At 41.0% G+C, this 25,617-nt stretch overlaps 1 protein-coding gene across 1 annotated transcript in view; it reads right to left on the bottom strand.

Annotated features, from left to right (window-relative positions):
* The window catches only part of AFF3 (ALF transcription elongation factor 3), a 481,878-nt gene that overhangs the window by 164,877 nt on the left and 291,384 nt on the right, over nucleotides 1–25,617 (bottom strand). Inside the window, exons 7-8 of the mRNA XM_023734036.1 lie at nucleotides 13,936–13,972; nucleotides 5,598–5,649 (exon numbers count right to left, since the gene is read on the bottom strand). Of these exons, the coding sequence (XP_023589804.1) occupies nucleotides 5,598–5,649; nucleotides 13,936–13,972 (89 nt within the window). The remainder of the gene's footprint in view (nucleotides 1–5,597; nucleotides 5,650–13,935; nucleotides 13,973–25,617) is intronic.

The raw sequence follows: 25,617 nt of genomic DNA, 5'->3' as shown, positions 1-25,617 counted from the left end.
CAGCACTAGGAAATAAGACAGTCTGTGATTTCTGGACAGTGGTGATAAAAGTAGATTAGTGCGGTTGTGACCTGCATTTAAAAATCTGAAATACAAACAGAAAAAATCACAGCTATGTTAGGTAATGTTTTGCGGCACTTTTGTTTCAGTGCACACGTTCTCAGAGGTTAAGTCATAAAATGCATTTCCAAGTGTGTAGGTTTTGTTAAAAATGTTTGAGAAACCTGACTTAGAAAACACCAAGAAGAGAGGAAAATTTGGATGACGAATGGACGTAGAGGAAAGAGAAGGTGTGAAAACCTCGGGAACCAAGCAGAGGACAGGAAACACACTCCTTATTTTGGCCTGAGAACTCTTTTGCGCTAACTCTGGGCCACAGGCCTTCTAGTGGTGAAAGAACATGGAAGACAAGGTTTCTGGTCTCACTCTGTGATGGCATCATTTCCAACCCACATTCTTGGGGTAACTTTACGTTTTCATCTCAGGGTACAACCAATGCAAAAGTAACTTCTAGTCTCCTTCAGGCAAACCGACACAGCCTCTTCACCATCTCTTCTTCAACAATGCCGCTCAGTCCAAAGCTGACTCCATGGTCCCTGAGCACTGGGTGAAGGCCCCCTTTCATGCGTTGGATAAGCCATGCTCTTCTGCTTCAATCTAGCTTACGCATCTCATAATGAGGGGGCTCAAAGATTCCTAAGGGCCTTTCCTATTTTATTTTTTATTCTGGGTGTCCAAGGGTTGAAGTGACAAGATCTGGCAGCCTCTCTCTAGGGGAAGACTACGCTCTAGGTTTCTCATTTTCTTAGCAGACAGGATCCTGGCAAATCACTTCAACAGATATGGAAAAGCGGTCTCTGGGGACAGACACCTCATAGACGAAAAGATCAGCCACAGTTCATGATTTTAGACACAGATCACTATGGCCAAAATAAATATCAGGAAAGCTTCAAGTTTCTTTGGGGGGAAAAAGAAAATCTTTCATAAGAATTCTTAAATCAACTTTGATCTCTCAATTTCTAGAAACTATTACATGCTCAGGTTGTGTAACCTTATTATTAAATGCATGTGTGTAAATGATAAACATCTTTATGTATTTACATATGCTTATTCCTCTGTGGAAACCCTGGTTGCCTAGTGGTTAAGTGCTACGGCTGCTAACCAAAAGGTCGGCAGTTTGAATCCACCAGCCGCTCCTTGGAAACTCTATGGGGCAGATCTTCTCTGTCCTATAGGGTCGCTATGAGTCTGAACTGACTGGATGGCAATGGGTTAATGGTGCCAAAAGGAGCCTAGTGGTGCAGTGGTTAAAGCACTGGCTGCGAAATGAAAGGTGGGTGGTTTGAACCCACCAGCTGCTCTGAAGGAGAAAAATGTGGCAGTCTGCTTCTATAAAGATTACATCCTTAGAAACCCTATGGGGCAGTTCTACTCTATCCTATACTGTTGCTATGAGTTAGAATCAGTTAGACGGCAATGGGTTTGGTTTCGTTTATTTTGGTTCTGCCCTTAGTTTTATGGTGAATTTTCAATCCTGGGACACAATCTTTACTCCTAAAGGATGGCTCTTCTGGGTGTTCAATGAAAAGCCCAAGGCATTTACCAAGCTCCTCTAACTTGATTGGGATTCAAACTCCAAACTCTTTCCCCTTCAGTGGGCAGCATTTAAAATCTCCAATAAGCTTTTTTAACTTCCTAGCTATTGCTTTCCACTGGGCTCATTGACACCTCCCCTCTACATGTGCAGTCTAGGGATCATCCAAGGATCGAGGGGAATTTATACACAGAATGAAGCGCTCCTCGCTATGGTTCTCTCCTTTCTTATACTTCCCGCCTTAATTCCCAGCCACTCTGGCAGCCCTGAACTCCATCCTCTGTGGCTTTCCTCATGAGTTCTAGTTGCTCTATTTGGTCTGGGGAGTATCCTCATGGCGGAAGCTATATAAGCATAGATCTTTCCCAGTCCAGTTATCTTCTTTCAAGGACCAAATTTCCTACAGTCTATGCCTTCTTTCAGTCAGCCTCTAGTACCTTCAAATAATTTAAAAAAATATTTTGTCCAGAGTTTATAGCAGTTATTTGCAGGAGAGTTAGTCTAATAAAAGCTATTTCATCATTATCAGTGCTGAAACTGTCATAGAAACGTTAACTTATGTTTGTGTGTGTGTGTGTGTGTGCGTGTATACTAAGAATAAACTGCACCTTTAATCTTTATGAACACTCATAAGATCATGAAATAATATATCCTGAAGGGTTCTCCAGGTGTTATCCAGAACACTGGGCAATGATTGTCTAAAACCTATAAAGATTAATCTCCTTTTAAAGGCAGCTAGTGAGGAAATCTCCTTCTTTTAAAGGAAGTTAGCGAGTCTTCTTCAGGAAATGATTTTCTCTGTGGAGACTCTCAACTTTATATTACAATTTAAGCCCATATTATGTCTTTAAACGATCCAGTGACTCATGGAATTATGCAGATAGAAGGGCTATACAGGCATTACTGAAGCCATGTGTGTCCCACCAAAGCCATAAGTATGAATCTTTCTTAGTACCTTTTGCATGTTAGCTCCTGTGTTTGCTCGGTCTCACCCTTCAGCTCCCATGGGCCTCCTAATTTTTGGTCTGTTTTACTTAGGCTCTCTCCCTTATTTCATTTCCTGGCATCTGGGTACTCCTGGTTCCACCCACCTGGCCCTGGAATCATTCCAATCGCTCTGACCCTTACCATTTAACAAATAATCTCAGCCCAGGTTCTCTACTGATTCTGACTCACAGCTTTGCTTTGTCTCCTGCAACCGGCTCAGCTCTCGGAATGATAAACAGGGAAAAAGCAAAATATCAGACCATTTATGTCCTCATTTTACCCCTTAAGTTGAATGACCTTTCTGATCCTCAGCTTTTTTATCTGTAAAATGGAGACACCGTCCCTGCTCTACATTTTATCTTTCCACCTAAATAAAGTTAAAATGAGGTGCTGTATATAAGAATGTAAAATGCTAGGAAAATCTAAGGTATTCTGAGTCCTTGTTCTTTATTCATAACGTACTGCTGCTCTTGCCAATTTGTAACAGAGCCAGGGGTAGAGGGCTCTTTAAGTCTTCCTTCTTTCAGTCTTTAAGAGGCTCAAGTTTACAACTCTTCACTTTTAACAGAGGTCCTTGCAACCTCAGATGTTCTTTATTTCTGTTCTTTCTACTTCAAGAGGCAGGAAGTTAGGCAGATGACTAAGGATCTGCTTTGCTCAAAGGCAGGGACGTGAGGTGATGCTTCAAGCTTCCACTGTTCTCTTTTAAAAGTATTTCCTCATACAACTTATTTATTTTTTATACGCTATGGAAAATAAGAAGGCCTGGTGGTGCAGTGGTTAAGTGTTTGGCTGCTAACCAAAAGGTTGGCAGTTCAAATCCACCAGCCACAACTTGGAAACCCCATGGGGTACTTCTATCTGCTCAGTCCTATAGGGTCTCTGTGAGTCGGAATCGACTTGACGGCAACAAGTTTGTTTCTGGTTTTACAGGAAATAAGGAGTTATGAAAAGCAATTATCGTTTTGGGCGGGATGAACCTTTTTTTTTTTTTGCAGCTACTTTTTTTTTTTTTTGGTACTTCAGGTGAGGGTTTACAGAACAAATAGTGTCTCATGAAATAGTAGTACAAACATTGTTTTATGACATTGGTTAACAACCCCACGACATGTCAACCCTCTCCCTTCTCGACCTTTTTTTTTTTTTTTCCCGGGATGAGCCTTTAGAAATGCATAAGGGAAAGAGAACTTTAATGGCACATCAAAGCGCTTAAACAAAATCGGTATCTACTGAAGGTGACTTTAAAACACGTAAAATTAAACATAGGATACTAGCAGTTTTCCAACATATTTTGTATATTCCTTTGTATGTCTTCAAAATAATTTTATTATTAAGAATTTTAAAAAAGAGAAGCTACAACAATTAACACTTTCATAAAATAATTTGTAAAAAAATATAACAAACCCTCAATTAGCTTACATTCTGGTAGCATCAATTCTTATCCAGTCTCACAAGTTACTCAAAAGAACTGAAATTTTCAGATTCTACCCTTTTCAGTTCTCTAGGATGCCTCCAGATGGCATTAAAACCCTTTTCCCATTATAATTTGCAACAAAAAAATTTTAAAAACTAGTAATTATTTTAGCCATTTAACACTAGTCACATTCATTATTATCATCAGAAACCATGACAATGGAACGATTTAGAGCTTTTAGGACAATATCCTAAAAAAGACAAACATGGTGGCGCAGTGGTTAAGCGCTCGGCTGCTAACCGAAAGGTTGGCGGTTTGAACCTACTAAGCCAGTCCACGGGAGAAAGATGAGTAGTCTGCTTCTATAAAGATTACAGCCTTGGAAATCCTATGGAACAGTTCTACGCTGTCCGATAGGGTTGCTACGAGTCAGAATCGACTCGACAGCAATGAGTTTGTTTTCTTCTGGTTTTATGAAATACCTAGCCATTCTGTGCAAACCAAAGCATCTTTCTAGGCTGAAAAATAGACCTTGGACAAAATAAGACACTTAGTAATATTTTATCACAAACAGTGATTTCTAATGAATAGCCCTTTAAATGCCTAATAATAAGAGCCCTAGTCTGCATGTAGATAGATTCAAAAATCTCTCCTATGGTGAGAAAACATATCCCACCCTGAGAAGAGAGAAAAAGAAAAGATTTTAGAGGTACGAACCAGTTGCTGATTCCTGCGGGAACGAAAATAAAATCGTTTGTCAGCCTGTGAATGATTTTACTAAAACCTTGGTATATCAACTTGGCATCAAATTCACCACTAAAAAAAAATACGGATTCTTTGAATATTAAGAACCAAAACCAAACCAAACCCATTGCCGTCGAGTTGATTTTTTTTTTTTATTTTTTATTTTGTCGAGTTGATTTCAACTCACAGCAACCCCACAGGACAGAGTAGAACTACCCCACAGGGTTTCCAAGGAGCAGCTGGTGGATTCAAACTCCTGACCTTCTGGTTAGCAGCTGAGCTCTTAGCCGCTGCGCCGTCATAAATATTGAGAGGAAAAAGATAAAACACAGAGAGAGAAACACGTGCTTTACACGTGTTGTTTCTTATCTTTTTCAAACGGATTTTGTTAAGTCAAAGACACCAGTCAAGTCTACAGACTCTAGAGATACCAATTGTTGTATTTTTCATGTGATTCAGAGATGAGGTGGCAGATGGCAGGCTTTTAAATGACATCTGCCCTTCACAGGTGGGTGGGACAGACTATCTCCCAGGATGTGGAGAAGTTTCGCAATGACGACGGCGCTGAATGTATCCAGCCAAACTCTGAAGGGTTTACTTCTTCCCTCCTCCTGCCCTATGCACGTCTCAAATTTCATTACATGTCTACCTTTAGAAAGAGCATCTGCGTTTCCAAGATCACTCTCACTCATGCTGCTAAAGCATAATAAAGAACCGAAAATGCAACTGCATCCGAAAGCATTTAAAAGACATTATCACGAGACAGGAGAACTGTTATTACAAGACACTTGCAGGGTTGCATATTATAAGGCATATTAACGAACAGTCGTCTCTGGCAGAAACACAGAGGGGACTTACGATGTATTTGCTGGACCATTGTCTGGGCTCCGTGGCTCCGCATCGCCTTTCTCTTAAAAAAGAAGCAGAAGAAAAATACCAACACGTGAGTGTGACAGTCTTTAAGATTGAAGAGAGATTAAATAAATTTCCATGCTTATATTAACAATCTTTCAAAATGTGCAGCAGGAGGCTTTTAAAACATATTTTATTGTCTGGGAACCTGATCTGCAAAATAACTTCTTCTATGCCATACAATTGCCCAGGCACGGGTCTGTCAGTGCGTACTGCAGACCTATTTACCAACAGCCAGAGGCTCAGAGCGAAGACCTCGCCAAAAGATGAATCTCTCACAGGTGGAACCTGTTGCCTTCCACTTCATTTTACAGAATATTTAAAGAAATAAACTCCATTGGGCACTTTGAACTTTGATCCCATCTGCTAACACAAGCTAAACTGTGTCAGGCTGAATCACAGCTTGGAGAAGAGAATTTTACGGAACACTGAGGTCATACCACGTGTTACAAGGTCCCCAAAATGACACCCGTGGAGAGTGCTGGCAGCATGTTTTGGGGCCCCTATGTTAATGAAGAATAAGATATAAACCAGAAACCCTTTCTGACTGTCTGAAAAGCTAGTTAAAGAAACATTTCTCTGGTCTGTCGTCATCAAGGATTTAATGGGTTTTAGTCAAGGGAACCTGGAACCAGTTGACTTTGGGAGTTTTAAAGGGCAAATTCCTCTCGCAATAGGCACAATGTAATTCCTAGATCCTCAACTACACATGGTTTGCACCATGCATCGTCACTCCGTAAGGAGCTTCTTTTCATTCCCTTGAGGCTACACGATGGAAGGAAGAAAGGCCATCACTGACCACATGACTTGGCTGGGATTGCTCATGGCTGTGCAGCAGCGATAATAGCTGAATAAGGTCCTCGGGTGGCACAAATGGTTAAGTGCTCCCCTGCTAGCTAAAAGGTTGGCAGTTTGAACCCACCCAGAGGCACCTCAGAAGACAGGCCTGGCAACCTGCGTCCGAAAGGTCACAGCCTTGAAAACCCTAGGGAGCAGTTCCACTCCACACACACGGGGTCGCCGGAAGTCAGAAATGACTCATGGCAATTGACAATAACAATAGTTGAATAAACTCCAGAAAAGGTTGTGTGCTGCAAGAAATGGGCCTGATGGTGGCACCCGACTTTGAGTTCTTTCAAGTCAGGCCTTGTGGTGTCAAAGAATCCCCTGGTGGACCGTTTAGGGCCTCAGGCCTACGGCCTCTACCACAGCCATTTTCATTAGCGGTCGACATTAGCCTGTGGCCCCTATTCGCAAGAAGAACCCCCTCGCTTACGAAATGAACACGTTCCTAAGACAGCTTCCAAACTGAACTGAAGATAAACTTTGTCGTTTCTCTTTTTCCTATAGGAAATTGAATAGTTATGAAAAAAAAAGACACCCAAATCTGTCTCAGACATATCTCTAAACCTAAGGGGAGTCTACACAGTGCCAGAACAATCCTGAGAGACAGTTACTTTGTCAAAAAGTGGGCCACTTTAGTGAAAAACAGGGAGCCATAAAATCAATTATAATCGCCCTGATAACCAAAACCCAAACCTGCCGCTGACGATCGATTCCGACTCCTAGTGACCCTACAGGACAGAGCAGCACTGCCCCACGGGGTTTCCAAGGAGAAGTTGGTGAATTCGAACTGCCGACCTTTTGGTTAACAGCCAAGCTCTTCACCACGGCACCACCTGGGCTCCAACTGCCTTGAGAGCAAACATGAATTAATGTTTGCTGATCAGGCTGCGAGAACCCAAACACGCACGAAACGATGATGAAGTAAAAGCAAAGGCAGCAAATGGCTGCGTTTTTTTTTACCTCATACTCTTATATTTTGTCTTCCAGACCAGGTCTGTGGCGGACTCATTCAGCAGATACGCAAGGCCTGGTCAACTGACTTCCGTGCTGGAAAATGACCCAATTTACTATTTTCCAGAACCATTTTACTACTGAGCAACCACAATCCCTGCCATAATCCCGATAGAGGGAGTCGTAACACCTGCATTGAATAATACAAAACTACATGGAGGTTTAATTTTTATCAGAGAAACTGATCATCTCCCCCCATTAATTTGGGGAAATGGGTTCTCGTTCCCCGTCACTAGCCATCAGCAGTCCCACCACGTGCAACCATAATCAAGAAAGTAAGTGAAACAGCACAGCCGACAGCAGCAGGCAGGATTAAACATCTCCAAACAACTTACGTCCGAAAGCAGGGCATCAATAATAAAAAGGAAGACATTGTTTGGTTCTTGGAGTAAATATGTTTTACCTTGCCCAAGAATTCTGCCACATAACCCGCAGGTGGAGAGTGGGCAGCCTTATTGCGCGTGGGATCTGGGGTCTGCGTGACCTGCTGGCTGGATTCAGCGCGGGGACTACGCTGTAGCTGACTACCTCTGCTCTTAGCAGCACTTATGTTGTGGCAACACGGAAAACGGAACAGGTTCTGGCACACACGAAAGAGACAATGGGCCAAACGGGACACTTACGAACAGTCTGAGAGTTGAGTGGACCCAGCAACTTCGGTGCTGATAACGAATTCACCTTTCTGGTGAAAAGCGAGCTCAGAATGGGGATAAGATTCACATTATTTCCCTCCCACAGAAAGACTATACACAAAATTCCTCCCAACATCCTGAAATTTCTGATGATGCAATTTCTGAAGTTCACGTGAAATGCTGACACTTGTAAGCCACTGAGAATCGCAGTCTCTTTATCAGGACCCAAGGGAAAATGGTGAAAGGAAGCTACAATATTCTCAGGAAGGGATTTTTAGTTGGGTGCTCAGCAGCTGTCTCACTCAAGAGGACTCTGCGGTCTGGAGTGGTTCTGGTTACTTCGGCCTGGTGGCGCAGTGGTTAAGCGCTTGGCTGCTAACCGAAAGGTCAGCAGTTCAAACCTATCGGGGCTCCACGGGAGGAAGTCGTGGCTTTCTGCTTCTGGAAAGATTATAACAACAACAACAACAAACCCGTTGCCACTGAGTCGATTCCGACTCACAGCGACCCTACAGGACAGAGCAGAACTGCCCCCTAGCGTTTCCAAGGAGCAGCTGGTGGATTCAAACTGCTGATCTTTTGGTTAGCAGCCGAGCTTTTAACCATTGCGCCATCAGAAGATTTCTCAATATTCAAAAAACAAACAAACAAAAAACCCACCAAATCAGTTGCCGTTGAGTTGATTCTGACTCAGGGTGACCCCATGTGTGTCAGAGTAGAACCATACTCCACAGGGTTTTCAACGGCTGATTTTTCCGAAGTAGATTGCCAGGGCTTTCCTCTGAGGCATCTCTGGGTGGACGCAAAACTCTAACCTTTCAGTTAGCGGTTGAGTGTGTTAACTGTTTGCACCACCAGGGACTCCTCATCAATATTAGATGGTGCCTGATAATTTTTAATATGAAAGGTATAAGGTATTTAATATACTTACACTACCACTGTCTCTCACCCTTTCAATTTTTATTAGTTTTTTAAAAAAAATTTCTTTTAGTTCTTCTAGCAGGTATTTATAATTTTAAATATATTTAATCTTTTATTTCTTCATTAATCAACTTCCGACACTCTCTTTTCTTCTACACTATGCACAATAAGGAAATTCACTCATTATCTTTCCCTTCCGCCTTTTCTCTCCCTATCACCCACCTCTGTCTAGCTATATCTTTTCTCTTACATAGCCAAGGTTTAAAGTATTTATATTCTGTTTAGTAATTATTAATGAGTCCCCCTCATTAATAGCAATTTAATTTTTAGAATTGCCTATAAATCAACTAGAAAAATTATAAACGAATAATCAGAATTTACAATATTATAGCCATACAAATACTAAGCACTAGAGGACAAAGTAGTGTGACTTGACTTGTACAAAAGTGTTATGGAATGAACTGTGTCCCCCAAAAACTACATGTCGAATCCCCAGCCTTTGTACTTGGGGATGTGATCCTGTTCGGTAATAGGGTTTTTCTTTTGTGATGTTAGTAAGGTCATACCAGTGTGGGTGGATCCTAAACCTAATCAATTCTTGGTTATAAAAAGACCAGAATAGACGCAGACACACACACACGTGGGAAGACAGACGCCATTTGAGTATCCTCTACAAACCCAGGACTACCAACAAGAAGAAACCCACACACCAAGACTCTGATTTGAACTTTTAGCTTCCAGAATGGTGAGAAAGTAAATGTCTGGTCTTTCAAGCCTCCCGCTTGTGGTATGTGCGTCACAGCAGCACGGGTAACTAAGACAAGAACGAAACGCCACCAAACCCGGACGAAGGCAGATGTTCCCTTCATTTCCGTCTTACGGATTCTCATTCTCAGAGCCCACCACACTGCAATGCAGTCTGTTTCAAATAAAAGCCACGCCTTTCCCAAAAAACGGTGAACTAGAAGAGCATACATATAATATACATAAAAATGTACATGCATATGAATGCACACACACACACACATACACACACACACACACACACACACACACACACACCTTTAAGGAAAATAAAATGAATAACTGTGAAAACACCTTCCAGATCAAGAACTGGAGGATGGTCAGTAAATACTCCAGAGGCTCCTAGAGGCCTCTGCCAGAAAGCATCTTCTTCCTGCCCTCCCACCAGAAAGCATCCTCTTCCTGCCCTCCCACCAGAAAGCATCCTCTTCCTGCCCTCCCACCAGAAAGCATCCTCTTCCTGCCCTCCCACCAGAATGCATCCTCTTCCTGCCCTCCCACCAGAATGCATCCTCTTCCTGCCCTCCCACCAGCAAGCATCCTCTTCCTGCCCTCCCACCAGCAAGCGTCCTCTTCCTGCCCTCCCACCAGCAAGCGTCCTCTTCCTGCCCTCCCACCAGCTACCTAGCACGTGGCATGTTTTGTTCGTTGCTCCTTTTCCTGATAGCTTTTACTATCCATGTACATATTTGTAAATAAAAGTGTTGTTTAGTTTTTCACGTTTTGAGCTTCATTTATATGAATGGAATCACACTCTATACGTTCTTCCGAGACTGACTTCCGTCACTGAACATTGTGATCTTTAGATTCCGCTAATGGGGCATGTAGCTTTGGTTCATTTACCCTCACTGCTGTGTGGTATCCCAATGTACACATATACCACAACTGTCTGATTCATTCTACTCCTCCTGGGCATTTATTTTTTTTCCATCACAAACCACGCTATTACAAACGTTGGTGAGCAGCCATCCTCGTTCACATGTGTAGGAGTTTCTGGGTCTCAGGGTCTGCATATGTCAAACTTAAAATTTAAATTCCTCAATGCTTAATAAGCTTCCATTTTATAACAGTAAATTAAATTAACGATTCAGCAAACTGACCAAAGTATCTGCCTTGTAAGATAACTGGATTGAAAATCATTTCCTGTTTAATTTATACACTCTTTTCCCTTCGTAGCTATAGAACACAGTTTTTCCAATTTCAAAAAGAGACCAACAAAGCAATGACCTAAAGTAGTGAGGGCTAATCAATCGATCCACACATGCTCCACAGAGCACAGTGCAACAGACAGGGCTGGCTTTCCTTCAGTTCAGTCTTTCTCTATTCCCTACACGTTTACTGGCGTCACGGCTTAAGGAACGCACACCGAACCCAAGAAAGAGCGTGGGACATGCTAGTGGGATCAGCTCTCCTAAAGTTTCAAATGCGCTATCATCTACAGAGAAGTTCCAGAGTTTTAAATAGTAGGATTACCTTTTTATAGATGTGTTTGCTTTAGGGGAAGATGTATTTGAAGAAAAGACAAAAAAAGGAAAAGAAAAAAAAGTCCCACCCTCCAGAAAAGAGAAAGCCAATCAAAAGTTTCCCTAGACAATGAGATGCCAGAGGTGTTTGTACCACACAAAGCAGATGTAACTTCCTCTTCCACAGAAGATGAGTCTACTAAATTGCAGTTTAAGCATAAGAATATAAATGACATGCTATAAAAACATACCAGATGCATACAAGGATTCAATCTCTGAATGGAACAATAGAAGCAACCTTCTTGGGAGTCAAGGTAGTGGAATGGAAAGTCTGTTGGCTTTGGGGCAGAGACCCCTGAATTTAAATCCAAGCTGTCATTTTTTTAAGCCACGTCACCCTAGGCTAGTTACTTAACCTCAGAATTTCATTTTTTCATGTGTAAAATTGAGATAGTCACGCCTATCTCCTATAGCTATTGTGAGGATTAACTGAAATCTTATATGCCAAGTTGCTGGTGCATCATACAGACTCAACAACTCTTTCTTTTGCTCTTCTTTCTGTCAAAAACTCCAGTCAAAGAGAAGGCACATTTATTGATCTATTAAATCCTCCTTCTACCCTGAGCTATTTAAATTCAAATGGAAATGGTGAGCAAAGCAATGGCAAGTCTTTAGTACCTGTCTTAGTTATCTAGTGCTGCTGTAACAGAAATTCCACATGTAGATGGCTCTAACAAGCAGGAATTTATTCTTTCACAGTTTAGGAGGCTAGAAGTCTGAATTCAGAGCACCAGCTCTAGGAAAAGGCCCTCTCTATCCGTCAGCTCTGCGGCAAAGTTCCTGTCTCCTTTCTACATCTGTATGCCCAACGTTCCTTGGAGATCTCCATGTGTCTTGGCACCAATCTTCCCCTGGGTCTAGGAGTTTCTCAGTGCAGGGACCTTGGGTCCAAAGGGTGTGCTCTGCTCCTGGCTCTTCTTTCTTGGTGGTAGGAGGTCCCTCTCTCTCTGCTCACTTCTCTCTCCTTTCATCTCTTGTAAGATAAAAGGTGATGCAGGCCACATCCCAGGGAAACTCCTTACATTGGATCAGGGCTGTGACCTGAGTTAAGGGTGTTGCATCCCACCCTAATCCTCTTTAACATAACATAATCTTGCCTCATTAATCACAGGCAGAGGTTAGGATTTACAACACACAGGACAATTACATCAGATCACAAAATGGAGGACAACCACACAACACAAGGAATCATGCCTAGCCAAGCTGACACATATTTTGGGGGCACACAATTCAATCCATGACAGTATCCTCTAGTCTTTGGCATAGGATGCTGATGTCTGCACATCTCATGGCCTTAACCATGCACTTCTTCTGATTTCTTACTATTTCATTTATTACTTCCCTCAGATTTCAACTCCCTTGGCATTTCACCTCTTTGCTGGTGCCAGTGCTCACAGCAAACTCCAACAGAGAGTGGAATAATTAGGTGACACTGCTGCGCACCCTTACAGCATCGTTTCCCTACACCGACTGTTCTCTAGCCCTGCATTCAAAGCCCCGGGCTTCCTCACATTAGCATTTGCTCTGGTGTCTTTTCTCCTCAGCCGTTCTGCCCTCACTGATGCCCAGTGGGTGAACGCTTAATTCTAAAGACACATCTACTTGCTCACAGTGATTTTCATCCTCAAATATAGCTTTGTAATTGACAAGAGGTGCTCTCAGCTGACTGGCTGGCCACGAAACTAAGAAAAGACAGTCTTTATGGTTGTGCCCTCCTGACACGAGCGGGGCAGGTCTTGCATTTTTAATGTCCAAGACATCATTCATACCAGCTATGCCAAAGAAGCGAATTAAAACACTACTTCACGGAATGGTAACCTCCGCTCTCTGACAACAAAGCCCACATGCTTTATTAGACACTAAATTCAATAAGGAGCCCTGGTAGCGCAGTGATTAAGAGCTGAGATACTAACCAAAAGGTCGGCAGTTCGAATCCACAGGCTGCTCCTTGGAAACCCTATGGGGCAGCTCTACTCTGTCCTACAGGGTCACTATGAGTCGGAATCGACTTGTTGGCAATGGGTTTGGGTTTTTTTGGTTAAATGCAATAAGATTACTACTTCCTCAGTGTCTATCTCTAGAAGAGGGTAAAGCATACATCATACTCAGCAAGGTGTGATTTTTTTTATGGATTATAAGGTCATTTATTTTGATGTCTTTTCATTGGTTGGTTTTTTGTGGGGGGGCATTCTTTTTTTTTTTTTTTTTTTTTTTCAATTTAAACCACTCATTAGCTGTTTTATTTTATTTTTTTCTTCCACATACACTAAATCTTGCTGCTCCTTCCCCCTAGGATTGTTTTCACAATTCACCATTCTATGTTTTGGTCCTTCTTCCTTTGAATAAAGACACATGAGCACTCCAGGTCACCATGAATCTGATCATCCATTTGGGCAGTACTTGAACAAATGACCTTTTCCCACTTGATTTTAGTTTTTAGCATTTTTTTTTTTTTTTTGTCTTCATTTTCACCTACTGTCTCTTGCATGCTCATCCCCCTCCCCATGCTCTGCGCCATATGCAGCTATAAAGAGAAGCCTTTCTTACTTGGATTATTGTGTCCGGAGGATACAAGCTGAGAGTCCTAAAAGAACAAGAAATATCAGTTAATTTTCTTATTTTGACTTTCAAAACCTAGGTTGAACATGAGCTACATTACTGGTCATTCAGAACCTACTCCCAGATCCTAAACTCTCTATCAGCTACTGTAATGAGAAACACTTACATAACCGTGCTTGTTCAGCAGTGCGGGGAACACAGTTCACACAGACTTCTGTTTTGTATTCTTGACTTTTAATCGAACCCACTTCCCATTGAATGTACCTGGACTCCAACCACTTTTCTCAGATGAGGCTGGCAACCAGCCCACGAGGGACACTTTATTGAACAAGCGTTGTCCATCTCACATTGGTAGAAGGAGAGATTATTACAGATTTCCACTTATCTGAAACAGCAGGAAGCCCAGGCTACACAGTATTTGGAGTTTAGTTACTGTTCAGGTAAACAGAGATTGAACTTGATTTATTTGCATTAAAATGAAATGCAAAGTTTTGTCTTGAGAATTCACCTCCTCTTGCCTTCCCAAATGCCATTTAATGTGAAACGTAAGGGAGATTTATAAAATAATGAACTAATTGACATGGTAGACATGCAAAAAGATAAATACCGACACATAAAATCTAGCAAAACTCCTTTGTAATTCTGGCATGTGGAACAAAAATCCAGTGGCATGGAGTTAACTCCTGTTAGATGGCTTAATGTATTTTACCAGATTTTTGCTACACGAAGTGTAGTTGTTATGGGAAGGGTGTGTCATTTAATGTGGCATATTCAAATCCATGTTAACAACGTCTGTTTTTAAAAGGAGTTCCACTGTAATAGTATATGATAAGCCAACCTGGCATGCAGAGGGTGAGTGGGATGGTAGAGGAAGGAAGGGAAGGATCCTATACTGTTTCAAGCACAATAACTTGCACACAGATGCCTACTAATCTTCCTTTGGTGTTGCTAATAACAGGCCACTCATCTGAAGAAAAGAAACAAGCTCCACGTTAACCCTAAGATTCACCTTTTTGAAACAGTATATGAAAATAAAATATTGTTCCTGAAATTATGGGCTAAAACACAATCCTCAAAACTTATTTTGGCCTATTTTGAATAAATGTTGTTACAAGCAGGCATCCACAGTTAAAAGCCCCAAGTAGATGAGTGTGTTCTTCTTCCTTTCTAAATAATTTAGATTTTTATACAGTTGGCCCTCTGTATCCTCGGGTTCTGCATCCGAGGATTCAACCAACCGCGGATCAAAAATATTCGGAAACAAACGAACAAAGAGACTTTCTTTCCTTGTCATTATTCCCTAAACAATACAGTATAACAACGACTTACATAGCTTTTCCATTGTATTAGGTATTATAAGTCATTGAGAGAGGATTTAAAGTATACGGCAGGATGTGCACAGGTTATATGCAAATACGACACCATTTTATATAAGGGACTTCAGCATCTGCAGATTTTGGTATCCTTGGAGGTTCTGGAACCAATCCTCCAAGGATACCGAGGGACAACTGTATCAGAACATAAATTAGGTTTAGCTTTGATCGGTGAGAAACACTGAGAGCCCTATTTAGTTGACTGCTCTGTGCCAGCTGTAGATTTTGGCCCTTTGGAGGCGTCCTGGACTAGAGTGGTGAAGACTGAGTCATCATCGAACAGGCAAGAATGGTAACTGGGACAGTTTTCAGTATGAAGTTCATTCTGAAAAATCAGCACTGAGAACCTATGGAGCACAGTTCTATGGTGACACACACGGGATTGCTAGGAGTCAGAATCCACTGGAAGGCAGACGGCAGAGTGCCCCGAAGCCGAACCTGCTGCTGTCGAGTTGGTTCTGGGGGTCACGTGCACAGGTTTATCTGGAGTAGCAACGAGGAGGACCACTTGAAGTTACTTAAAAGAAAATCTACAGAGGCAAATTTCTTCTTCTCCATCTTTAATTCCTGAAGTCCCAACACCTAACTCTTCTTCGGTACATGGGACTCCTAAGGGCTGAGAAGTTCATACAAATCATTTTGCTGAAGACAGAAACGACCAGGCAGACTAGTATGTGAGAAAATCCTTCAGTGAAACACTGTAATAAATACCGTATTTCATCAAGTGTAACATGCCATCAAAATCGTAGGAGGCCCCATTATTTCATGTAAAACTAAGAAGGAAAAATGCTACCCATTAATTGTAAGGTGTCATCAACTATAAAACGAATCCTGATTTTAGGGATCTTAAAATGTGAAAAAATGAGGAGCCCTGGTGGAGCAGTGGTTAAGAGCTCGGCTCTTAACCAAAAGGTCATCGGTTCGAATCTACCAGGTGCTCCCTGGAAACCCTACGGGGCAGTTCTACTCCATCGATAGGGTTGCTATGAGTTGGAATCCACTTGACGGGTTTGGGTTTGGTTTTGGTTTAGAATCAGTGCAACACCAGTAGTTTTTAAGCCATATCTCTGGTGGGGGACCATATTCATACTGTGAAGGCATTATTTAAAAATGGCTTTCTGGGACCATGTAGGACTATTCTACTCATTTATCTCATTGCTTGTCTATCAGGACATTAGGACTACGAAAGGCACCAAATGGAGACATAGTTCCTCTATTTTCAGACCCCCCCAAATAAGGCTAATTCCTACAGGGAAAAGAACCGCCTGATTCGGCTGGGCCTCCCTTCACCCCCACCAACGATTTCTTATCCCTTTTATTTTATAAAGCTTAAAAACTTGAAAAAATATAATTTACAACTGAAATATTTACTTTGAGGTAATGCATAACATGAAGTTTTATTCCAAACATTTTGTGATAGTTTTTGAAGCATGCTAGCAATCCAAAGAGGGCGATTTCTAATAAACTTCCCAACTTCAAAACACTCTACTTCACACTTGATGGCTTTTGTTGTCGTTCTCGTGTATAAAGAGAAAGGCAATAGGATTCTCATTTCTGTAATAATGTTAGGATTCTTCTGAACAATGCTTTACAAATCAATCAGCAAGAATCGTTTCAGGCCAGGTCTGATCCCACTGGATTCAGCATCTGTTGCCACTTGAAATGCTTGTGAAATGCTGTCAAGTTTGGACGTATGTCTCCTGCGGATGGAACAAAGCTCTATAATTTTGAGTTTTTTATCTGCATTTTAAAACTTATGAGATTGCTGCAGAAATGAAAGGAGAAGGGCAAAGTGAATTCGTTGTTTTCCCTCTTGGTTGAAATACCTGATAATGACAGCCAATTTAAAGGAGTCATGCCTTTTCTTTCCCAAATTCAATTACTTTTGAGATTTGAAGAATGAGGCGGTTTGTCTAAGGAATTGTGACTCCAAATGAAGTCCTCAGAGAATAGGAAAAAAAATCTAAGCTCAGTATCAATTGACTTTACTATATATTATGTCCTTCAATACCCAGACAAAACGGGGGAAATTCTCGGAAGTATTTCTCTAATTAATTTAGTGGGACTGGTAACTCAGAATGCATGGTTAAATCGACTTTCCTTGTGAGGACAAATTGCCCCCTTAATCTTAATAAGGGCTTCGTCTCATTGTTTATTAGCCTTTGTGGAGATTCTGCCCCTCAAATTCTGTGACTAATTCTAGCTCTTACACAGTAGCAATAGTAATAGTCTGAAACGTTAATGGCCTAATTAATAAATTGCAAGTCTCCAGCTGTCAGGATACTAATTAGTTAAGACAGAGGTGAAAAGAGATGCACTTCGTGAAAATTAACAACAGTCTGGGTGGTAGGCAGAATAATGCACCCCCCAAAAATGTTCATGTCCTAATCCCTGGAATTTGTGAATATGTTACCTTACATATCAAAAGGGGCTTTGCAGATGTGATTGAGTGAAAGATCTTGAGACCAGGAGATTATTCTGGATTATCTGGGTGGCTCAACATAATCGCCTGTAAAACCCATTGCCATCAAGTTGATTCCGACTCATAGTGACCCTATAGGACAGAGCAGAACTGTCCCATAGGGTTTCCAAGGAGTGGCTGGTGGATTTGAACTGCCCACCTTCTGATTAGCCCCTGAGTTCTTAATTGCCATCCTTATAACAGGGAGGAAGGTGGGGTCCCAGAAGAAGACGTAAGGACGGAGGCAGAGGTCGGAGCGATGCAGACCCCAGGCCAGGGAACGCAGGCAGCTCCTAAAGCTGGGTGAGGCAAGGAAACAAATCTCCTAGAGCTCCAGCGGGAACACAGCCCCAGCGGCACCTTGATTTTAGCCCAATGAAGCTGATTTCCGATTTCTGACTTCCAGAATTGTAAGATAATACGTCTGTGTTCTTTTAAAACAGCAAGTTTGTGGTAATTTGTAACAGCAGTAATAGGAAATTAATGCAGTCTTATTTCATTTGTACAGGATAAATCAACAGTACACACTTATTGTGAGGTTTTTTTTTTTTAGAGGCATTATTTAAAAAAATGCAATGTTCCTATACTTTGTAAAACTACTTATTCTTTCTCTCTTGGACAAAGTAAAGTGATCTAGAGGTGAAACAGTTTCATAAAAATTCTACAGTAGTCTTCAATAAGACATACTTATTAAAAATTTAAATTTGAAATCCTGTGTTCTACACAATAGCTAATAATGCATCTTTCTGAGATACTTTTAACTTTCTGCTTCGAAAAAGGAATTTTTTGCACAAATGATTTGAGGTCTTTATTTCGTGTCAGGAGTTAAGTTACTGCTCAAATGTAAGTATCTACATCAAAAAACAAACGACACAAACTTGTACAATCCTTTCGGAAAAGTCAAACGAGCTTTGGTACGTGCTCAGTTATATCAGAAATTGTGCTTATACCACAGACGTGTATACAACAAAAATGTTTATTTCATTGTATTTTGGATCAAGTCATCATTTTGGCTAGATTATGGGCAAAGATTGTAAGGATTTTGCAGTTTATTCTAGTGTGGCAGGATGTCATTGGAAAGTTTTTCTTTACGTATTTTCTTTTCATCTTTTTCATTGTTGTTGATTTTGTGTTTGCCGAGTCTTTATATTTTTCTAGTTTGTTATTTTGACTTGCAGGATTGTTAGCTTCCTTTGTGGTTACCTTAATATTTACTCCTATTTTTCTAAGTTTATACCAGTCTTTTATTTCTTTGTATTGCCTTGACTTCCTCTCCACATGAAAAATCTATGTCTACATTTTTTAAGTCCCTCTTTTTTGTTTTAATGTTGTCATCTTTTACATATTGACACCTGTTTCCCTATTTTCAGTGTTTTAGCTTTGATTTACTTTTGTGACTTCCCCATCTGGGTTGATATCTGGTTGCTGTGTCCTGTGTTCTAGTCTTTGGTTGTTATCTGATGTTACTGATTTTCTAAGTGGAGGACTCCCTTTAGTATTTTTTGCAATTTTCTTTTGGTTTTTGTAAATTCCCTAAACTTCTGTTTACCTGGAAATGCCCTAATGTTGCCATCATATTTGAGAGACAGTTTTGCTGGATATATAATTCTTGGTTGGCAGTTTTTTTTCCTTCAAGGCTATATATGTCATCCCATTGCCTTCCTGCCTGCATGGTTTCTGCTGAGTAGTCCAAGCTTATTCTTATTGACTCTCCTTTGTAGATGCCTTTTCATTTATCCCTAGTCACTCTTAAAATTCTCTTTATCTTTGGTTTTGGCAAGTTTGATCAGAATACGTCCTGGTGACCTTCTTTTGGGATCTACCTTATGTGGGGTTCAACAAGCATCTTGGATAAGTATCTTCTCATCTTTCATGGTATCAGGGAAGTTTTCTGCCAACAAATCTTCAACAATTCTGTTTTTTTCTGCTATCCCCCCCATTCTGGTACTCCAATCACTCGTAGATTATTCCTCTTGATAGAGTCCCACATAATTCTTAGGTTTTTTCATTTTTTAAAATCCTTTTATCTGATTCTTCCTCAAATAAGTTGGTGTCAAGTGCTTTATCTTCAATCTCACTAATTCTGACTTCTGCTCCTATGACTTTCTATTCAGTTGTCTAATTCTGAAATTTTATTGTTAATCTTCTGGATTTCTGATTGCTGTCTCTCTATGGATTCTTGCAGCCTGTTAAATTTGTCATTATGCTCTTCTATAAACTTTTTAATTTCCTCGGTTGCATGTTCTGTGTTTTGCTTAATTTCCTTCCAAATTTCTTGAAGAGTTCTGTATATTAATCTTTTGTATTCTGCCTCCGGTAATTCCAAGAAATTTTCCTCCTCTGGAAAATTTCTAGATTCTTTATTTTGGAAGCTTGCTGAAGCCATCATGGATTGCCTCTTTATGTGATTTGATATTGACTGTTGTCTCCGAGCCATCAATAAGTTATTGTATTTATTTATTTTATGTTTGCTTACTGTGTTCTAGCTTCTTGTTTTGTTTTGATATGCCCAAACAGGCTGCCCATATGAGCTAGTTTGATTATTGGCATCTTTGAAGCTCTAATGTCCTACCACCAGGTGGTTAGATCAGTTGCTAGGTATGTGAGCTCAGGAGTCCGCCCACTCCTCCTGTATGAATTCAGCTCAGGTGCCCAGGAAGATAGCCACGAAGTGTGTGGTGTAGGCTCTCACTTACAGTCCTAGACAGGCATGGGTGATTGGTATAGGCACAGGCATCTGGCTGCAGCAGGGGGACATATTCTGAGCAAGGCAGGGGGCTGATGGCTGCCCCCGAGTGTCCAAGAGGAAGGTGTGTTCCTGTTCCCTAGAGCACATAGGTGGGTGGGTTTTGCAGCTGGATTATGAGCACCTAATGCTGTTGGCTGTAAGGACTGAGAGGCACCTCTTATTCATGGGCCCCTATCGCAGGTGGCTAGGTGGTGTGGGTGGAGCCACCAGTCCTCAGGCCCCTGATGTGGGTAGGTGAAGACCTTGCTTAATGGGCAGAGTAGTGTCAAATGTCACAGCTGAAACAGTTGAAGTTAGATTTCCAGTATATACCCTGTTGTACTGCAGTAATGAGGGCCTGTGCTGTTGAGATGGGCCCACACAAGTCTATGTAGGTGGAAAGGCACTCAAAGGCCATGGATCCCTTATGCCTGTGCCTAGGCAAAGGAGCTGTGCCTATCCTGGATTCCTGGCTTAGGGGAGCCGGCAGTTCATTTTTTCCCGTTTGTTGATTTGTTCACTCTCCAAGGCAGGCAGAATGGCTCTGGGTGTGTGACGGATCCTACTTCTGGCCCAGAGGACTCAGCAATTGCTGAAGCCGGTCCAGGACCCAGTGCAGAGCAGGGAGTGGGGAGGTAAATGGGAGAGAGGTTTTTCCCTAAAGGGGGTGTTTTTGATCCACGTGGTAGGCTGTATGCAGTTACTTATCTTTTGCCGATGAGGGCTGTTTCTCACTGGTTCTGGATGGTCGAGTAGACTCTCTGGTGCTGGGTCTCTCCCGGTGGGGAAAACACGCCTCCCGAGCACCACTGCTTGTCTGCCTCACCACTCACCCCTGAGCTGATCAGGCCTGAAGGGCTCAGGCTCTCGCCGGATCAGGTCTGGCGACTCCTCGCTGCTTCCGAACCATCTCTCCCTCCCCCTGCCACTCAGTCCAGTTCCTCAACTCTGCATTTGATGTTCAGGGCTCCCAGACTGCCATATATAATCAAATCACTTGTTTTTTCAGGTCTTTGTTGCAAGAGGGTCCACCGGAAGCATCTGACTACTCCGCCATCTTGGCCCTGCCTCCACCACTGGAAAGTTTTTAACATTAAAGTGACAAGATACGCTTTCTGTCTTAAAAGTATTTCTAAGGCTATTGCACAGGAATAGACTGTGTGATGGGGCAAGGGTGAATGTTTGGAGAAGTGTAATAGTCCAAACTGGACATGATGGGGGCTTGGAAAGATGTGTTAGGTTTGGGCACTGGGAGATCATTTAGGGCACTATTGTAATAATGTTGGAAGTGATGGTGGTTTTGACCCAGGTGGTAGCTGTGGGGGGAGGGAGGGAGAAGTGTTTGGATTCAGGGCATATTTTGAAGGAATGATAACCATGATTTAATGATGGGCTGGACGCGTGGTATGGCAGTCAGAAAATAGTCAAGGATGGCTCCAAAGCTTTTGGCCTGATCCAGCTAAGAGAATACAAGTGCCACTTATTGAGTAACAATCCTTAGAAGAAGGACCGTGGGGAGGGAATTAAAATTTCAGGTTTAGATATGTCGAGCTTGAGACGTTTGCTAGATATCAAAGCTAACTATTACCAGTTGTCGAGTCAATTCCAATTCATGGTGACCCTATGTGTGTCAGAGTAGAACTGTGTTCCATAGTGGTTTCAATGGCTGATTTTTCAGCAGTAGATTGCCTTCCTTCCAAGGTGCCTCTGGGTGGCCTCAGACCACCTACCTTTTGGTTAGCAGCCAAGCATGTTAACCATTTTCACTACCCAGGGAGCCCTACATCAAAGCTAAGAAAGAAAAAAGCCGATTCAAGGTACAAGTAAGAGATGAGCCAAAGAGGGGTATTTCATGTTGATAAAAGATTCTACCTTCCAAAAAACCTTAATTCAGTGAACTGTCCCAGACCACAGAAAAAGACAGAAAGCTAATGAGTTCCTTATAAGAGGCTATCATCTTCCTGATATTCCTGAATCCTGATTTCAAAACTGAACAATACACAAATGTGAGCAAAAAAGTTAACTAGCCCAAGCTTACTTTTGAACATAAGAGCTGTTGGGTGCCGTGGAATCAGTTTTCAACTCATAGCAATCCCATGTGACAGAGTAGAACTGCCCGTAGGGTTTTCTAGGCTGTAATATTTATGGAAGCAGATCCCCTGGTCTTTCTCCCATGGAGCTACTGGGTGGGTCTGAACGGCCAACCTTTTGGTTAGCAGCTGAGCACTTAACCGTTGCATCACTGTATTAAGTCCAAAAGAGTATTAAATAAGCAATACATAACAATCAAGGAAATTAATAATAGGAATGTACAGATGATTAAAAAATAAGACAATCTATTAATGTAATATTCTGCATTAACAGATTTAAAAAAAGCCATGAGCATCTGAATACATACTGAATTAACTATTTGATTGACCTCAAACTTGTTCCATTCATACGAAATTATGAAAAACAGATCAATGATTGTTAGGGTCTGGGGTGGAGTGACAGAGTAGATTACCTAACATGTTACATATTTTATTGTTATTCACTCTTTTTTTCTCCCACTTGGAAAATGTAAGTTCACTAAAAACTCTATCAAACCAGAAAGAGTTCAGTAAGTAGATAAATAAAACCCAGCAACTTTCCTTCACACTATCAATAAATAATTAGAAAACATAAAAACTAAAAAAGGGCAGATTCAAGACAGAAAATAAGCAAATATCAACAGATTCCAAGAATAAACAAGCAATGTGCAAGACCAATAAGTAGATAAAAAAGTGTATCTATTAAAGGACATGAAAGAAGACTTGAAAAAAATGAAGAGATATTCCAAATTTCTGGACAAGAAGACTATTGTAGGATGGAAATTCTCTCTTAAGATAAGCAAGAAATTCAATTAAATTCCAAGAGTATTGTTTTAAAGAGCAACATGTAATCAAAAATGACCCTTAAATTGATCTAGAAGACAAAGTGTGCAATAGGCAGGACTTTTTGAAAAATAAAGAGGGAGATTTGCCTGGCCACCCATATAAACATGTTAAAAATCATCAATAACTATGGCTCACAGGCCAAACCCAGCCCACTACTTAAAAAAAAAAAAAAAAAAAAAGAAGAATGGTTTTTATATTGTTAAATAGGGAAAAAAATCAAAAGAATATTTTGTGAAATGGCGTATCTTTGGCTATGTGTATTTTCACTGAGCAAAAAAAAAACTAAAAAAAAAAAAAAAAAAAAAAGATTTTTTAGTATATTCACAGAGATTATAACATTTTCATCACCTCAATAAGATACCTGATAACTTTTAGCTATCAACCCCCAATGCCACAGCAACCACTAATCTACTCTCCTAGACCCTTAAAAACAAAATAGACATTGCTGTTGAGTCGACTACAACTCACAGCGACAGTGTAGGACAGAGTACTCAGGCAAACACTAGTCTACTTTCTGTCTCTATAGATTTGCCCATTCTGGACATTCCATATAAACAGAAATATATAATACGTGGTCTTTTGCGGCTGACTTCTTTCAGTTTTAATGTTTTAAAGGGTCAGCCATGCTGTAGCTTGCATCAGTACTTCGTTGTTTTTTTTTTTAATGGTCAACTAATATTCTATTGTATGGAATCAGGGCCACAACAGATGGACCTGGATAGGACCAGAGAAAAACATGAAACAGAACTCAAATTCTTAAAAAGTCTAGATTGACTGGACCAGTTGACACTGGAGGACTCCCTGGGACTATCGCCTTGAGATACTCTCTAAACCCTGAAACGAAACTATCCCCTGAGGTCACCTTTTAGTGAAATGACAGGCACAGAAAATAAAGACTATTACCTGTGAGTACAGGGCTCCGTTAAAAAACCATCCATACGAGACCAAAATGTCAGCAATTACTCTAAAGCAAACATGAGAAGATAAGGCAGGCAGGGCAACTAGAGGACTGGAAACAGAACCACCAGAGCGCAATTAAAGAGAAAGCTGACACATTGTTAGAAACGTAACTAATGTTACTGAACAACGTGTGCAGAAACTGTCAAATGGGAATCTAACTTTCTGTGTAAACTTTCACCAAAAACACAATAAAATATTATTAAAAAATATTCTATGGAATGGATATACCACATTTTATTTATCCATTCATCAGTTAAGGAGCCCTGGTGATGCAGTGGTTAACTGCTTGACTGCTAACAGAAAGGTTGCTGGTTCGAACCCACGAGCTGCTCCACGGCAGAAAGATGTGGCATTCTGATTCCATAAAGATTACAGCCTTGGAAACCCTATGTGGCAGTCTACCTTGTCCTAAAGGGTGGCTATGAGTTGGAATCAATTCAACGGCAAAGGTTTGGTTTTGATTTATTCATCAGTTGATGGACTTTTGGATTATTTCCACCTTCTGGCTATCATGACTGACGCTTTTATGAACATTCATGTACAAGTTTTTGTGTGGGCATATGTTTTCATTTCTTTTAGTTATAAACCTGGGGGTGGAATTCCTGGGTGAAATGGTTAACTCTATGTTTAAATTCTATGTTTAACATTTTGAGGAACTGCCAAACTGTTTTTCAAAGAGCTGTACCACTTTACAATGCCACCAGCAATACATGAGGATTCTAATTTCTGCACATTCTTGTGAACACTTGTAATTGCTTGTCTTTCGATTTTAGCCATTTTAGTGTGGGACATGCTATCTCATTCAGTTTTGATGTGCATCTCCATGAACATCTTTTCATGTGCTTCTTCGCCATTTGTAGATCTTCTTTAGAAAAATGTCCATTCAGCTCCTTTGCTCACTTTTTTTTTTTATATTTTATTGTACTTCAGGTGAAGGCTTACAGAACAAATAGTTTCTCATGAAACAGTAGTAAACATGTTGTTTTATGACATTGCTTAACAACCCCACAACATATTAACCCTCTAACGTCTCAACCTTTTTTTTTTGGTGAAAATACACAGTCAAGGACACACTGTTTCAAAAATTTCTACATGCACAGTTCAGTGACATTGACTAGACTCTTCCAATTGTGCTGTTACTCTCACTTAAGATGAAGGCTTACAGAACAAAATAGTTTCTCATTTAACAGTTACTACAAATGTTGCCCTATGACAAGGGTTAACAATCTCACA

Source organism: Trichechus manatus, unplaced genomic scaffold (genome assembly GCF_000243295.1).
Source record: "Trichechus manatus latirostris isolate Lorelei unplaced genomic scaffold, TriManLat1.0 scaffold00004, whole genome shotgun sequence".
Classification (NCBI taxonomy): domain Eukaryota; kingdom Metazoa; phylum Chordata; class Mammalia; order Sirenia; family Trichechidae; genus Trichechus; species Trichechus manatus.
The sequence above is the reverse complement of the archived record's forward strand: the minus strand, read 5'-3'. Positions and strand labels throughout refer to the sequence as shown.